The sequence below is a fragment of the Somniosus microcephalus genome, chromosome 5, assembly GCF_052327205.1.
Source record: "Somniosus microcephalus isolate GS21.2 chromosome 5, FLI_Smic_1.0, whole genome shotgun sequence".
NCBI lineage: Eukaryota > Metazoa > Chordata > Chondrichthyes > Squaliformes > Somniosidae > Somniosus > Somniosus microcephalus.
In genome coordinates, this window is record NC_140991.1 from 144,957,129 (window position 1) to 144,970,422 (window position 13,294).

General features: G+C 43.5%; 1 protein-coding gene across 1 annotated transcript in view; it reads left to right on the forward strand.

Annotated features, from left to right (window-relative positions):
• Nucleotides 1-13,294, forward strand: part of slc25a13 (solute carrier family 25 member 13) — a 230,527-nt gene that overhangs the window by 84,339 nt on the left and 132,894 nt on the right. The window contains exons 3-6 of the mRNA XM_085988330.1: nucleotides 4,360-4,506; nucleotides 9,596-9,734; nucleotides 10,350-10,443; nucleotides 11,583-11,661. Of these exons, the coding sequence (XP_085844456.1) occupies nucleotides 4,393-4,506; nucleotides 9,596-9,734; nucleotides 10,350-10,443; nucleotides 11,583-11,661 (426 nt within the window). The 5' untranslated portion in view covers nucleotides 4,360-4,392. The remainder of the gene's footprint in view (nucleotides 1-4,359; nucleotides 4,507-9,595; nucleotides 9,735-10,349; nucleotides 10,444-11,582; nucleotides 11,662-13,294) is intronic.

Genomic DNA, 13,294 nt, shown 5'->3' on the forward strand with positions numbered 1-13,294 from the left:
AGGTTATCCACTTTGGTGGCAAAAACAGGAAGGCATATTATTATCTGAATGGCAATAGATTGGGAAAAAGGGAAGTGCAACGAGACCTGGGTGTCCTTGTGCACCAGTCGCTGAAGGTAAGCATGCAGGTGCAGCAGGCGGTTAAGAAGGTAAATGGTATGTTGGCCTTCATAGCGAGAGGATTCGAGTACAGGAGCAAGGATGTCTTGCTGCAGTTGTACAGGGCCTTGGTGAGACCACACCTTGAGTATTGTGTGCAGTTTTGGTCGCCTTATCTGAGGAAGGATGTTCTTGCCATGGAGGGAGTGCAGTGAAGATTCACTAGACTGATACCTGGGATGCAGGAATGACATATGAAGAGAGTTTGGGTCGATTGGGCTTGTACTCGCTCGAGTTTAGAAGAATGAGTGGGGATCTCATTGAAACTTATAAAATTCTAACAGGACTAGACAGACTAGATGCAGGAAGGATTTTCCCGATGGCGGGGAGTCCAGAACCAGGGGTCACAGTCTAAGGATAGGGGGTAAGCCATTTAGGACTGAGAGGAGGAGGAATTTCTTCATCCAGAGAGTGGTGAACCTGTGGGAATTCTCTACCACAGAAGGCAGTTGAGGCCAATTCATTAAATATATTCAAGAAGGAGTTAGATATATTTCTTAAGGCTAAAGGGATCAAGGGATATGGGGAGAAAGCAGGGACAGGGTACTGAATTTGGATGATCAGCCATGATCTCATTAAATGGCGGAATAGGCTTGAGGGGCCGAATGGCCTACCCCTGCTCCTATCTTCTATATTTCTATGAGCCACAAAACTGACTCCTAAGGGGCAGCGTTGTACAGTGGACACATAAAAAGTCTATTATCTTCAACATTTGAGTCAATAACTTAGAGAACTGTGATGTAGAAGCAGGTGAACAACATTATAAGGGTCTTGAACTATTTCTAATTACAATTAGCTACTTTATTTGGTAATCATTAATTGATCTTTGCTGAGAAAACAAGTAATGAAGATAGATTGTGAATCCTCAAAGCTCGGAGCTGTTCACCATCTTTGGTAACTTTGATGTTCAGCAAATCTAATATCTGTTCCGCGACCGAATATTGTAGTCTTGTCGTACAGGTCATAGACGAAAATCCACTTGTGTTCCTGGTGTCATAAAATAGATATGGACACAGAAACCCATTTGCAGCATTTTAGCTCATTCATTCAGAAATATCGTATAATTCTTTTTTTTCCCCCCTGCCCTCAACACAACACGCAAGTATTAAAGTGTTTTCAGGATTTTTACCTCAATTACCCTACCAGGAATAACAACAGAAAATGCTGGAAAAACTCAGCAGGCCAGGCAACATCCGTGGAGAGAAAATAGAGTCACCGTTTCGGGTTGAAACCCTTTGTCAAGACTAAAGCAGCACAGGAAATGAAATAGATTAAGAGGCCAGGCTGGGAGACAACAAAAGAGAAGAGACATTAAGAGGTATTCAAAGCAAGATGAGATGGTGATAGGACTAGTGGAGACAAAAGACGGCCCTAGATTAGGTGTGAAATGTGCTGGCAGAATGGGAGACAGCTGCCATGTGGGAGAGAGAAAAAAAAGGAAGGGGGGGGGAAGGCCATTTCCCCCCCCCTTTCTTTTTTTGCTGTCTCCCATTCTGCCAGCACATTATTTCACACCTAATCTAGAGCCGTCTTTTGTCTCCACTAGTCCTATCACCATCTCATCTCGTTTTGAATACCTCTTAATGTCTCTTCTCTTTTGTTCTCTCCCAGCCTGGCCTCTTAATCTATTTCATTTCCTGTGCTTCTTTAGTCTTGACAAAGGGTTTCCACCCGAAACATTGACTCTGTTTTCTCTCCACGGATGTTGCCTGGCCTGCTGAGTTTTTCCAGCATTTTCTGTTGTTATTTCGGATTTCCAGCATCTGCAGTATTTTGCTATCGTACCCTACCAGGAAGTTCATTCCATGTTTTGATCACTGTCTGTGAATAACTTCCAGATATCAGTCCTAAATTTGTCTTTTATTTGTTGGAAATTTGTCCTACGTGGTTTAATTTGAAAGTAATGGTTCAGATTTATCACTTTATCTTGCATACTTCCATTACATCTCTCGGTCGTCTCCTCTCAAGGCTTAAAGCCCAGGATTCTCCAGTCCTTGTTTACATAACTCAGGCCTCCGTTGCTAGGGATCAGTTTTATGGCTCTTCTTCACATTGCCTCCAGGGCGTGAATATCTCCCGTGTATCTCTGTGAGCAGAACTTGACACAATACTTGAGTTATGGTCTGACCAGAGCATTTACATTTTAAGAATGACTTTCTCCTACTTGCAGCTTACTGCTTTGGTTATGTGGTTCAATATTCAATTTGCTCTTTTGGTTGTTGCTTTTTAGTGATTTTGGACATGTTGAGCACCGAGTCTATTAAAGCCAGGGGATCTCTTTCAACTTCAGCCATAGCTATTTTGATAACCTGTATGGTGTATTTATGCTGCCTGTTTTTTTCATTCTCTGTACAGTTTTGTTAGTATTAAATTACAGCTGCCGTCCACTTGCATATTTTATCAGAAATCTTTTTAAAGCTCCTAAACTGCCTCCCCACATTCAACTAGTTGGCATCATATGCACATTTGACCAATTTACTTTAAGCTTCTGAATCCAAAATCCAGTGTAAATCAGAAACAGTAGGATTTCATTCTAAATATTTGGTGCACTTCTCTCTCCCGCCCCCCCCCCCCCCCCACCACCACACACACACACATCACTTTCCTAACAACTTCCCATTGTTTTCATTAAGAATTCAAAAAACTCATCCTTGTCTCCCTTAGTACCCCAAAATAAACATCCGTTGCTGAAGCTTTAATTGGTTGGAGCCCTTTTAGTTCCCTCATATGGATTATTATTAAATTATGGAGGGTGTTGATTTTTTATTTATATATATATAATTTAGAATATTAAGTATCCGATGTTCATCAGTTTATGGTCTATTACCATCTTGTACGTCTTTTCTGACTGCCCTCTTACTGTTATAATGGCCCAGAAATTCGGGTCTCCACGGGTGAGTACGCACGGGGTACCCACCCGTAGGCCCAATGGAAGTGCCGGTTTCCTGCATGCACTGCGCATGTGCGGGAAACCGGCACTTCCGTTCCCCTGAACGAAGGGGTTCAGAGTTTGAACGTGTGCGCAGGAGAGGCTGCGCGTGCACATCGAACTTCGTTTTTTTTTACAGGTTTTCCTGGGAGGGTAAGTCTGCAGAAGTTACACATTTAAAAAGCAGGCGTAAGGCCTGCTTTTTACAAGGTAAGTGGTGAATTAATTAAAATTAAAACATTTTTTCCGCAGGTTTATTATTTTTAAATACTTTAAAGCAAGGTAAGTTTATTTTTAGCCCCGTTAGAAATAAAATTAAAAAAATTCAAATAGTTAAATTATTGTTTAAAATAGTTATTTCATGTAATTTATAGTTTATTTAAAAAGTGTGATTTTTTAAAAATTTATTTGAAGATTTAGTGATGTTTTGGGGCCGTAGTATTTATAAGTTTTGACAGCTCTTCCTGTCAATTTTATGAATGGAGCATTCCCTGCTCCGATTGGCTCCCCGTGGCCCACGTGATCTCAGGGGACGCATCGAACTAACTGCGCCCCTGGGATACGCAAGCGCTGCGTGCCGGCAGCTGGACCAGGCCCCGGATCAGAATTCCACGTGGGGCCCACAGCTCAACGGCCGACACGTAAGGTAAGTGCAGGTCGGGGGCTTGCACCCGCGGGAAGCCCCCGACCCGAATTTCTGGGCCGATGTGGAGCGAATTTCTGACCGTATGCACCAGAAAACCTGATGATGGCAGTCAGTACAATGTCTGAGCCTGCCATCTGAATCACTGAAGAAACTGTGCAGTCAACTCACTAAGATTATGACTGGAGCTGCACCAGAGGAGTTGGTAATGTTCAAGCCATGCACTCCATGTTTTATGCCACGAACATGAGTTGTATCATTGTTCAGTGTCAGTCTTAAATATTTGCACTGACATTTGCACAGAATGTCAGTGATGAAGTTTAAATCATCAGTCTATCAGACTTTATCCTGTACAATGGTGTCATCTGGGAATCTGTCCTTCATAGGCGGCAGCTTAAATGGAGAATAGAGTTAACTGTCAAGTGCATGGTTTAGGGAAATTGACTGTTGATAGTCCAGTATGGTTTCTCCAAATATTGCTGCGGTCTGGCCTAGTTTGGTGAGATATCTGTCCTTGTTACAGTTGACTCCATTTGCATCTAGTTGTTATCTCAGTTAATGCATAAAATGAAAATAAGCATCAGAATTTTAAAACATTTTGATTCAAATTTATTTTCTGAATTTGCAGGAGTTGCAGCAGGAACATGCAAGACAGGCTTTTATGCAGAGAGATAAAAGTAAGAGTGGCAGAATTTCAGTCTTGGATTTCAAGGATATTATGGTTACTATTCGCCCACACATGCTAACTCAATTTGTGGAGCAATCCTTGGTAACAGTAAGTTGCATAATTATATTTAACACTTTTTAACGTGGGTGAGCACGTGGGTTCGGGTGCTGGTGGGAGGGGGTGAAACCCTGGAAAAATGCGCACGCGTCCGGAAGCCGGCTCCAGCCTGCCGACTTCTGTATTTAACTGCAGCACGTTAAGCTGTGTGCGAGCAACCCTCTCGGGAGAGGCGGTTTGTCAATTTCAGGATGTTAATCACTCAGTTACAGCAATATTAACGTGGGTTTTGGAGTTTATCTTTGGTTCCACGGGTTTGCCAGCCTTCCTGGAAGTCGCCAGTGCAAGCAACGAGAGAAGAAAGCGACAGTTGAGGTGGCTGAATCATGACACGGAAATATGCCAATAAGTACTTAGTGTTCACAGCTGCTTTCTTACCTACTTGTGCGAAAGGGTTTGTTCAGAAGACTTGTGCTGAGAGGTTACTTTACACTCTTTGGAAGTAACTACACACTTTGGAGGTTCTGAGTTCTGATCTACACTTTGGAGCTCTGATCTATCATATCAGCATGGGTGCCGCTTACGCTGTGTTACTTTGGACCTCAGATGAGGACCAAGATGACCTCCAGCAGCAGCCAGACCAGCACCGGCAGCACCAGGAGCAGCAGCACCTGCACCAGCAACAGCCTGCTGCTCACAGATCTGCTGCTCACAGATATGCAGCTCCATAGGAGAGCGGATCATCAGTGAGGTGCAGCTCGCAGAAGGCCATACCCGTCACACACGGTCTATAGGCAGAGGATAAGCTTCCTTGACATGTTGGTACACCAGTGTCTCGGGGTTGTGTCAGATGGTGGCAGACATTTGCAGCCTTCTGGAACAGCATCTGCTGCCAACTGGACCTGGTGGCCACGCTTTACCAGTGGCTATCAAAGTCACCACCGCTCTCAACTTTTTTGCCTCTGGATCCTTTCAGGGCTCATCTGGAGACATTTTCAGGACTCGTGGAACCAAAGGTAAATTCCAAAACCCACGTTAATATTGCTGTAATTGAGCGATTAACATCCTGAAATTTGTGGGCGCTCAGGTTTGCGGCTCTGGCTGATTTCCCACATGTGCAGGGTGTCATTGACTGCACACGTGGCAGTTAAGGTACCCATAGATCACCCAGGAGTGTTTATCAACCTCAAGGGCTTCCACTCCATCAATGTGCAGCTGATGTACAACCATAAAAAGATATTTGTGCAGGTGTGCGCAAGATTTCCAGGCAGCTGCCATGATGCTTTCATTCTGCGGCAGTCCACCCTCCCAAACGTCTTTGCACCTGGAAGAAAGAAAGAAAGTCTTGCATTTATATAACACCTTTCACAACCACCGGACGTCTCAAAGCACTTTACAGCTAATAAAGTACTTTTGGAGTGTAGTCACTGTTGTAATGTGGGAAACATGGCAGCTAGTTTGCACGCAGCTAGTTTGCGCACAGCAAGCTCCCACAAACAGCAATGTGAAAATGACCAGATAATCTGTTTTTGTTATGTTGGTTGAGGGATAAATATTGGCCAGGATACCGGGGATAACACCCCTGCTCTTCTTCGAAATAGTGCCATGGGATCTTTTACGTCCACATGAGAAAGTTGACGGGGCCTCGGTTTAACGTCGCATCCGAAAGACGGCACCTCAGACGGTGCAGCACTCCCTCAGCACTGCACTGGAGTATCAGCCTAGCTTTATGTGCTCAAGTCCCTGGAGTGGGACTTAAACCCACAGCCTTCTGACTCAGAGGTGAGTGTGCTACCAACTGAGCCATAGCTGACACAATCAGAGTTATTGGCTTGCTGCCCGGAGACAAGGATACATGGCTGTTGACACCTCTCAGAAACTCGAGGAATGAGGCACAGGAGTGATACAATGAATGCCATATGACCACCAGATGTGTCATCGAACGAGCCATCGGCATGTTGAAGATGCACTTCAGGTGCCTGGACAGATCTGGAGGCACTTTGCAGTATGCATCAGCCAGGGTCTCCAGAATTGTCGTGTTGTGCTGCACTCTGCACAATATTTCACAGCAGCAAGGTTTGGACCTGCAGGAGGAACAAGGTGCAGAGCACAGAGCCTCTTTGGACAATTCCGAGGAGGAGGAGGTGGAAGGTGATGCGGGCAATGCACCAGCAGCAGCGCCTAATGCTGCCCGGGATGCCCTCATTATTGCGAGGCACACTTAGGTTCCACCAGTGCACCCATCTAACAACCACATACAAAAGCCACTTCCTCCCGCCCCCCCCACTTCCCAATGTCACTGACACAAAGAAGTCCTGCAAACAGCCAAGCCTTCTTTTCACAGCCCCCCATTGCTCGGCGTCAATTCATATCTTCGCATTCATCATCGTACAACTGAAAAGGCCACTTGCCAGCCAGCAACCAAGAATGGCGAAGTCGTGAAAGTGGTGCAAAGCAATATTTATGTGGCTCACATGAAACAGAAACTTAACATTCTAACAATGTGTAACTCACCCATGTGCATACCCTTGTGTGACTATAAATTTTTACTCTTCCTTTTCCTACCACTTCTACAAAGTGCAACCCCTGTGGCTTCACCAGAGGTAGCAGGCTGCTCAGATCCCTGCCCTGACAGCTGAGATACTCTTGGCTGACGTCCTCAGCGTTTTGGAGCCCTTGCGGGATCTGCCAAAGACTGCTCCACCTGTACCTGTGCAAGAGCAGACTCTGCCATTGGGACAAGAGGCAGTATGTGTGATAATGATGGGGTGGGGGTGGGCAATGGGTGAGAAGTGGAAGCGCTTTGAGCGGAGTCCCCACTTCCATGTCCCCTTTCAGCATCATACCTCTCATGGCCCAGCCGCACTTCCCTGCTAGCAATGAGCCGGAGAACACTTTGGCCGTCGGAGTTGGGGTCTCCCAGCTACAACATGTGTGAGTGTTGTATGCCATGTGGCTGTCTGATATATAATTCTATCACCAGGTGGCTGGGAGGCCCCCAGGCACGCCAAGACTCCACTGATTTCCAGCATCTCCTCATCTGCACTTGTTAGCTGTGAGATCTGTGGAGAGCGTCCTCAGCCTCTCCCTCATGTTCCGTGCTCTCTTCCGTGAGGAGGGAAAAAAGAGACCTATGAGAGAGTTATGGCATGTGTTGAATGGATGGATGGGGAGCATTTGTTGAGGGTGACTCTCAGGAACATTGCATAAGGACGAGGATGATGTCAGTGATGGATTGACAGATGGGGATGTGAGGAAGTGCATAAGACAGAGAGGGATGCGTGTAGCTGCAAGGTAAGCTGGTGTGAGCATTGCTATGTATGAGTAGGCTTGAGAAGGCAGAGTGAAGGGGGTTGAGATGATCTGCACATCAGGATGTAAGTGAATGTGTCACTGTACTCGCCTTTCCTGCCTTGCTTAGGTCATTAAATCGCTTCCTACATTGTACCTATGAGCATGGCACCACTCTGCTGCTGCTGACCTCTTGTGCCACCACGCCTTCTTGGTGTCCCCAGCTGGCTTTTTCCTCCCGTTGCTAGGGCACAGTATATCCCTCTGGATCTTCACAGCCCCCAGCAGCATATCCAGGGAGGCGTCACTGAACCAAGGCGCTGCCTTTGATCTTCTGGACTCCATTCTCCCACTTCCTTCTCATTGGCTCCAAACTCCTTCAAATTGCATGATTGGTGTGTCCTTTTAAATACTGGAGTTGAAATCGCTTCATGTGGGCTGTCATCATGCCTACTGAAGCTAATTGGTCGGGAAACCCGAAAATCATATGGTAACGCAGTGGCTGGGTTAAAAAGCCACTGACAGACACGCTGCACTGACTCCATTCTGCCCCCCACCCCTGGCTCCCAGCACGTCCCATTCTTAAAATCCAGCCCTTAGGTACTGTGGATTCCTGAAACCAGTGTAAATATATAAAACTGCATTTGTATCAAACTTTACTAAATGATCATATTTTTAACAGTGATAATCCTACTGTTAAAAAAAAAAGGTAGTCCTTATTGTTCTAAGAATTTTTTTCAACAAATCACTGTTTTTAAAAACATTTTTTAAAGTGCCTCTCACGAGACCAAGGGGCAGAAATTCGACTTGTGCCCAAAATGAGCAGGAAGTCAGCGGGGCAATTGCTCAATGTGTTGGTCCGAGGCCTACACTAAATTTGGTATTAGGCATCATTACAATGGAAACAGTGAGTTGCAGGTGCAAAATGGGCGTCCCAATGCAGCTCGCCTATTGAGGCCTGATGAATTCTAGCCAGCTCTGACGCTGAGGCGGCCCACAGGTAGGTCCTGGGGAGGAGGCAAAGCTGAGGGGGTGCAGTAGCAGTAGACCGCAATATTTTTGTGAAGCCAGGAGGAACACTCTTGCTTCTTCTAGCTCCACAATAAAATAAGTTTGAAATAGTTTTGTGGCTGTTTTTTGAGCACTTCTTGCAACCATTGGTTTGGCTGCTCAAGACATGGTATATAACTAGGCTCTTCCCATTTGTACATGAAATTTACATTGGGGTCCTACAACTGGCGCAGAACCGCAATTTGCATAGTAAAGCAGCCTTGTGTTTGGGGGAGGGGGCTGCTCTCCCATTTACAGGCCCGCCTGGTGGGCCTTGGGTGCAATGGAGTGGCAGAGGTTAAACTCCATCCCCTCGACGATTTTCCATATCCTGGCCACACGTATTTTCAGGCACAAAACGGATGGCTGTGAGTTCAATTTCTCTGCCCCCCCCAAAATCCTTTGTCATGTTTTAATTGGAAGAGTTGCAAAATTGTGATGCTTGTCATAATTTACTGTTGCCTAGTTTATTAGGCTATGCGAATTCTGAATAGTTTTGAAATGCAATAACTTAAGACTATATTATTGTAAACTACTACTTTTCAACATATGTATTTGTTTAGGTTTCCAAGAGATGGTTTGTGTTCTGCTAATAATTAGTTGTTTGTAGAAACTTTAGTAGTAAACCTTGTTGGGGATAGGGTCGGTCTTATCTATATAATTTAAGTTTTGTTTAACTACAAATAACTATGCGTATTACGTATAAGGAGTTTTATACTGAAGCATTTCCAATTCAAAAGGCATGAATAACTTTACATGAGTAAAATTTACTATTTTTGTTTTCCTTTATTACTTGTAGGCAGCAGGAGGTACTGCAACCCATCGAGTTAGCTTCTCCTACTATAATGGTTTTAACTCTCTCCTTAACAACATGGAGCTCATTATAGGAGTCTACCATACTATGGCTGGCTCCAGAACAAATTTGAAAGTTTCTAAAGGTTAGAAGGAATTCTGATTATGCCTTCTGGATATTTCCCAGGTTTAAAAGGGTGGGGTGCGGGGGGGTAGAAATGCATATGCTTTTTTTAAAGATCAGTGACTAGTTTCCCAGCTCAGTCTGTGACACATCCTTTGACTACTGTGTTCCAGCTCTTTAATCCACACCGTACTCCTTTGTTGTTTTTTTATTTTTATTTTAGTGGACATCAGGTTTAACTAAGCCGGAGTCAGATACATGGGGATTTTAAAGGCTCTAACACACTAGGCTAACGGCCAAATTGGCACTCTATAAAAACAGCTTTACAGCGCAGATTCTGTAACTCATGCTGGCAGTACAGTAAGCTGCCCTACATGCTTGGACTGAGATCCTATCAGCCTTATCTGACCACTTTGACTGCTTATTCTGACTGCAGTAAAAAGGCTTCATTCGTTAGACCTACTGGGACTGATGCATGCAAACTTCCACATGCCCTCTTTGCACTGACCCACATCTGATTAGTACCTTATGTCTAGTAATAGGAGGTACATCTTTAAGTAGTAATATAGTCCTTTTAAAAAAACATTCAGTTAATGTTAAATAATGGAACAATATACTGCTTTATTTTTTTCTTCAGAGGAATTTGTTCTTGCTGCCCAGAAACTTGGTCAGGTGACACCTTTGGAAATTGATATTTTGTTCCACTTATCGGACCTCTACAATTTACGCGGGTGAGTTGGATGCCATGACTGGTTGTATTTGGGTTTTTTAAATATATTCATATTTGGCAGTTAAATAGCATAAAATTAGAATGTGTTCATACAAGGAGTATGGACAACACTTGATGATGAACTACCTCCACTTACAGCTACCGAATCTTGTGTGTTTCACCAAAAGTTTAAGTAAAATTTGTAGACCACACAGACTGTGTTTGATATATAGCTGTGGTATATTAGGAGCAGAAAGGCTTGAGGGCATGTACTCCAATTGTTTTAATTTATTGACTATTTAAATTAGTCAATTACTTACTTAAGCTATTTCTTTAGAGTATATTGAGTTGTAATGTCACATTTTAGTTTCTGACATAAAATCTTTACGAGTTTAATGGTGATAGAGAGTATGTTGTGGAGCGTGTTAATTATTGGTGGTTAGATTATCATGAAGTATGTTCCATATTCTGTGGTTACCAACAGATGTAATGTCACAGAAAAACTTGTGGAATGTGAATAATTTAATATCAGGCCTATATTAGGGCTCAAATTTCTAGACCAATGTATCCTACCCTCTCCCTTCATTCTTTTGGTGTTGATCTTAAAGTTATGCACCAGTAATTTCTGCAGGATTCTACGATCATCTGCTATAACTTCGGCAGAAGATCGGCGGAAACCCCAGAGATACCTTTTATTCACGCTGTCTCACTCTCCTGTGAAACCCGAGGCAAAGTGCTCATTTAGTATCTTCACCATTCCTTCATCCTCGATTTTCGATTTCATCTCTAATTGGCCCTACCTCATCACTATTGTTTTACTTTTATGTGTTTATAAAGGCCTTTGCTATTTCCCTTTGTTACCTGTCAGTCTTTCTTCAAACTCTCTTGTATCATTTCTAATCATTTTTGATTCCCTTCATATTTTCTACATGGTTTGATTTTTTTTCTGCTATTAGCCCTAGATTTGCCATGCTGCTCTTGTTAAGTTCTCATTTTAACCTGTTTCTCTGTTCACCAAGAAAAATGGCACTGACTTGTGCACCCAAATTTGTGATATGCACTCTCAGCGTACAATGCTCTATTCCAGAAGTATGAATTTGTAGCATCTATGCTAAAACTATTAATTCCTCTACATAAGATGTATAATGTGTTTCTCTATAGATATGTCACATTAGCAGACCTTAAAAGAATAGCACCTCAAGAGGAAGGAGTCTTGCCATATTACCTGAGAGAATCTATGGTGAGAGAGTTGCAAAATATTATACAGTTACATTTTGGGGGCTTGAAAGTGTGCTATGCTTATGGATTTAAACTTTACAAGATAAAGCCTGATTGCTAAAATATTATTTAATTTGGCTCTCCTTGTGTTACTGAACTGGTATAGGAACAAAAATGCACCTTTTTTCTTCCTATTCTAAACCACAGTCACAGTCTATCATTTCAAGTCTACATTTCAAGTATTAGTGATTCACTTTAGCTCTTTGGTATCTTGTTATTGCAGATTCACAAATGTACTAACTTTTTTATTAATTTTGCAAATTCAGCATTTACACTGGAATCTTGATTATCTATTCTTCTAGTACCTGCCATTTTGATTATACGCAAATATTTTTGTGGCAGTAGAGCCCAGGTTGAAGTCAGGGCCACATCAAGAGGAGCTGGGGCTGGGTGGGGAGAAAAAATGTTAGAAAAACCTTTCATACAAAAACGCAACTTCATCATATGTGAAAGAGTGACTGTGCAATACAAGTGGCTGGGCTCAACAACAACCTGCATTTAAATTGTGGCGTTAATGTACGAAAACGTTCCAAGGCATTTAATAGAAGGGTAGTTAGACAAGGTGTAGGGGGGAAATTCCAGAGCTTATGGCCTAGAGAGAACACAACTGTAAACACAACCTCCAAAGGTGAGGCGAAGGGACTTCAGGATGCGTAAGCGGCCATAACTGGAGGAACGTATAGTTCTCGGAGCATTGTAGAGCTGGAGAAGGTTTCAGAGATAGTGTGCAGCCCTGGAGGGGTTTAAACACAAGTTTTTGAATTATAAATTTGAGGAATTTGGGGGAATAACTGTGATGCTGTTTCCTGTTGTAACATAAGGAATTATTTCTTGGACCCTTAGTGGCTCTCTGGGCACACTGACACAGGCCAGGAATAAGATTGGGCCTGACCTAGCAAGGTGTGAGGTTGCTGCCTTTCCAGATGGCAACACATTCACATCAGTGCTGCTCCCAGCCACTTGAATGGCTTTTCAGCAACCTGAAAGCTCGCAGCGCCAGGCCACTGCCACGCAAGTGAGGTCCAGCAAGCACGACTATCTGGCATCCATGCTGAGGGAAGTCATGAGTCACCTCAATCTCAGGAATCTCTCAGTGACAGACAACTGACGGCCACCTCACTGACTTCTCCCATGGAAACAGCACTGAGAAGGAACACAAGATTAGTTAGGAAAAAACAACATGCACTCACTGATAGGAAGGGAAAGCACTGTGGATCAAATACTATATTCAAGGATATTTATTTTGATAAATTTTTGGCACAGTGTATTCTGTGCAAGGGGGTACTTTGATTTCTTCATTGGGTGTAAGCGCTATGCTGGGCAGTTTCTTTGTTCTGAGGGCTGTGGTCAATGTGCAGAAAATTTAGAGTTTAGATATGATGGGGGAGGAATGTGATGTTTATGAGAATATTCCACAGTATTTCAGGAGAGTGTTCCATTTTTTTCAATGTTAGGCGAATTGATGAGGCAGCTTGCAAGAACATTAGAATTAGAAGCAGGAGTAGGCCATATGGCCCCTCGACCCTGCTCCGTCATTCAGTAAGATCATGGCTGATCTTCAACCCCCAACTCCACTTTCCTGCCTGATCTCCATA